The 4,460-nt window shown below is 38.8% G+C and overlaps 1 protein-coding gene across 2 annotated transcripts in view; it reads right to left on the reverse strand.

Annotated features, from left to right (window-relative positions):
• Positions 1-3,876, reverse strand: part of LOC109822685 (FIP1[V]-like protein) — an 11,857-nt gene extending 7,981 nt beyond the window's left edge. For both annotated transcript variants that reach the window (XM_020388918.1, XM_020388917.1), the window contains exons 1-2: positions 3,043-3,876; positions 259-464 (exon numbers count right to left, since the gene is read on the reverse strand). In XM_020388918.1, the coding sequence (XP_020244507.1) occupies positions 259-464; positions 3,043-3,804 (968 nt within the window). In that variant the 5' untranslated portion in view covers positions 3,805-3,876. The remainder of the gene's footprint in view (positions 1-258; positions 465-3,042) is intronic.

Raw genomic sequence — 4,460 nt, forward strand, 5'->3', positions numbered from 1 at the left:
ACACACATGAAAATTTTCACCAACAAATTCTGACCGACTTGGGACAAAAGACTAAAAATATGGACATATATCTTACCATATTTTGTTAATTTTCCTCAGAGACATGAAATTTTGTACCAAGACTAAAGAAAGTTCTATTCAAAAAATGCTTTGGATCAACTAGAAATAAGAAAAGCCATCAGAGTTTAAAGCACCTATGTACTATAGAAATTAGATATAAAATAAAATCCAAACTGTTCTTAGGCATATCAAGCTTACTTGTGTGAGGGCAGGTTGAAATCTAATCCGCCACCAAAAGCACGGGATGGGTTGTTTGACCAACCAGGCCCAAAACCAGAATGGAAACCTCTAATGCCTGCAGGTCTCCAGTCACCTCTCCCACGACCACCAAAAGAACCTATGGTTGGAGGAGGACGAATTTGACCTGGAGGAGCACCAGGTGCTGCTACACCGGGTCTTACATACTGCATAGGGAGGGAAAATGGGAGAGGAGAGATATAAGACTCCATATAATTATGAAATAAGAAAACTGAGCAGCAAAAAAGTTACAGGTAAATGGTTAAAATGAATACACTATAATATCAAAATCAAAATTATGCACGTCAGACCTAAATGCAAGCTTACTACTAATGGCGCCTCCTAGTATGAAAGTATTGAAAATTAAAGGAAACATACATGCAACTGATGCCAAGAAAAGTTCTGGTCAGAATATAGGAAGAGAAATCATGTAAACTTTCCGTGGAAGACAAGGTAAAGTCAGTTATCTCCTGAGCTGCATGGAGATGGGTATGGGTACCGGTATGGATGCGGGTACAAGACACACTAAATCTGTAAAATGTAAGGTAAGGGCCTAAGGGAGCACGACTACTAAACCCGACCAATGTTTAACTAGTTCCTAGAAATAGATATGAACTGTAGGGTTACGTCCAAGAAGAGCATGACAAGTGTTTTAAGGTAATACATATATCATATAATTCAGTACATGTTTGAATAAATGTATGCATATACCCAAGGAGTGTCCATGAAGTTTTAGTACAAGTATGTGTCAGGTACGGATACGGCTTCATGACAGAAGTACTCGGGTAACATACGTTATCATGCAACAAGAGATGGATTTCCACACACAAACAAGAATAGATCAGGGGAAAACACGATGTCATTATCATTTTGTCTAGAAGAAAAAAGCAGGCAATTATTATAGGATACATCACTTAATGGTATATTGCATGCTCATGAAAGTTAGAAATTGTACACAACATAAAAGTAGAGCAAAATAAGACGTCTGATCAGACAAAAACATGATAGTTATAGATATACCGCAAGAACAATGCATTTGACTGCATTAACAATGAAATATCAGTATGTAGAATCTTTATTAGTTTACTTTAAGAAGTTATATTTTAAGAAAACAGGTCTTTGAGGCAGCTAGCTGTATACAATAACAGTTTGGATTATTCTTCGTCTGAACAGTTAGAAGAAAAGAAGAGTATTTGTGCTAAGCTTCCCCTCCCTCCACACCCCGCCCCCCCCAAAAAAAAAAAAAAAAAACACCGGCCGACTTGCAGCAATCCTTTTTTTTTGTTGGGTACCATAATATTTGTTTTCTCGATCCCTTTGTTATGAGCTAATCAACATTTCACACTCATCTTTTATCTTCAATGCTTCTCTTCCCTTGTACTTCATTTTGCACCCAATTCACGATTCTGAAAAAATCCAAAATCTACCAAATAATGGCATAAAGTTGGAAATTGGAACATTACCCAGATTGACTGACATGTTTAGAAGGGGGTCAATAAAGATATTTATTGTGTCCACATGTCAGGTAAAGCTAGGAGCCATCACTTCTGTAGAAAATTTAATAATAAGATGGTCCATAACTCCTTTGTGTCTAACACTTAATCCAAACAGAATTTTGATATTCACAAGTTAATAGGAATAAAAAATGAAGAACAACATGTCCCTCAATGTGGATCCTGGAGTGCACTCAAGAATTTCATAAATATCTGATAGGCATCTGTATCCTCAATCTATAACAGAAGCTGGTACATTGGCTTTATAGACACCTCCATGCTAATGAATACAAGCACCCAGAGCAGACTTTGCATTAAATCTCAATATAACTTTAAGATTTTATGTGATGGAACTAGAATTGAAAAAAAAAGTTATATTAGACGAGTCCATTACAAATGGCTCTAAAGAATAGAAAAACCATCCTAACACCGATTAAGCAGAGAGATGGTAATGGTATTCAACATTCATTCTATATATGACTATACGGTGATCTACCACTGTGGTACTTGATAAGGAACATCCATGTCTTTCAGACTCAGATAAGCAATCATGAAGAATAATCACTTCTTAGATGTGAACTTGAATCCTTCTGCAAAATAGTGCAAGCTGCATTTCCTGACTCTTATAACCCCTTTCACTGCAGATTAGGAGATTGGATCCATTACCCTCCCACAAGGAAAGAAAGAGTGAGACATACTTGAAATCACCTTTATTATGTACATAATTGGAAGTTGCTTCTTCGTCAATAAGGATGATATATGAAATCTTCAAAGGCTTCATCTGCTAGAGTTCCATATAGTACCGTCGCTAAGACAAGTTTTCCAATCTTTCATTATGAAAACATCTTGAAATCACATTTGATACGCACATAAACAGAGAATCATGTAGAAGATTTGAAATTTACGACCAATTTGCCAAGCTTGTAGAAGATTTAAAATTTATGACCAATTGCCAACATTGTGTGCATTTTCCGCATTGCCACAAGTAGAAGGCCAATTCTCTTATCGAGGAAATAGGAAACCGCAAATCAGTTCTCATTAAAACGCAAACAAAAAGTAAAATAGCTGCAGAATTACTCTTTTTGTGTCTTTTGATAAACTCGATATCACTGTACATTCAAAAACAATCAAGTACTCATTCATTCCATCTAAAAGGTTCCATGTAATTTACAAAATGCAAGCTAACCAAGACTAAAACATGTATAAAAAAATTCCCACTAGTTACAATTTTTACATCAAAAGGATCTGATACCTTGTACATAGAATGATGCTGCGGATGAAACCCATGACTATAACCAATCCTCGGCCCGCCAGAGACAACCGCAACAGCTCCATTTACTTTTGTCGCCTCCGAACCCTCTTTTCTCTCTCCATCAGCCGCCGCCGAAGGCAGCTCTCCTTCGCCCCAATCCTGCTCCTCAATCCCCTGCTGATGGTGATGCTGCTGCTGATCGTTATCGGTAACAATAACCAAATCCTCTTCCCCATCATCATCATCATCCATCGCGCCCATTGGCATGTGATGATTGTCATTCAGCACGATCTGAAGATCGTCCTCGCTGTCGCTATCATTGTCCCAGTCATCATCAGCATTAGAAACCCTAGGTAGAGAAGCAGTGGACAACCCGGGGATCACCGGTTCTTGATCGAGATTCCCGATCTTGAAATCCTCAGCTTCAGAAACCCTAGATGCCTCATCCTTTCCAATTGATCCAGAAACCCTAGCCTCGACTTCGACCTTGGCTTTGACAGGGACAGGGACAGGGACGTTGCTGTCGTCGTCGCCTTCATCGTTCCAATTGTCTGGGAGCCAGTCCTCCTTCGGATTCTCGCCAGAGAACGAGTCCAGGGTTTCGAGAGGGCGACTGAGGCTAGGGTTTTTGGTCGGGATCCGGTCACTGCCGGTGATGGTAAGGGGATCCTGAGAGGGGTTAGGACCTGAGGAGGAGATGGATAGAGGTCGGATGACGTCGGTGTAGAGATCGCCGAACTCGTCGTCGTCGTCGATGTCCATATTTCTTTCTAAATCTTGGAAGCTGAGAATTTTTTTTCGGGAAGGATTTTGTCGAGGCGGCGATTTGAGAAGCGGAGCGAGCTGCATTAAAAAGGGTAGGGGAAGCTATGTTGCATAGAAGGACTTTGACAAGTTTAGTTTTGCAAATAACGTCCAGATGGTGATGTCATCGACTTTGAGGTTATTTTGTGACCGATTATAGTAATTTGGCAATTAGGAAATAGCAATTATAGGTTAAGAAATTTTTTGTGCGTTAACTATGATCTATTTCACGTGAAGTAAAAGATACCGGTTAACAAAATTATGTCAAATAAAATGGCCGGCAGATTTTGACACAAGGAAACAAATAAGAATATGGTCATTATTATGCCTTCGCAACACAATTATAAATGTATAATTGACTTAGCTATGATTGCTTGAGCATTGATTGTTAAATATGAAAGCGTTATAGCCAGTTAATTATTCATGTGATTTATTAAATTTTATTGTCATTATAAGAGCCAGAAAGAAATTCTTTATGTCACAAAGTTAATTTATGAGTAGGGTAATATTAGGAGAGGATTAGGAGTCCATTGATCTCTTCTAATGGCTCATAAACTGGGGAGATGCTTGAGAAGCAGGTCCATGCACAAGTAGCAGGCGTTAGAGGCTCCGGA

This window comes from Asparagus officinalis, chromosome 8 (assembly GCF_001876935.1).
Source record: "Asparagus officinalis chromosome 8, Aspof.V1, whole genome shotgun sequence".
NCBI classification, from domain to species: domain Eukaryota; kingdom Viridiplantae; phylum Streptophyta; class Magnoliopsida; order Asparagales; family Asparagaceae; genus Asparagus; species Asparagus officinalis.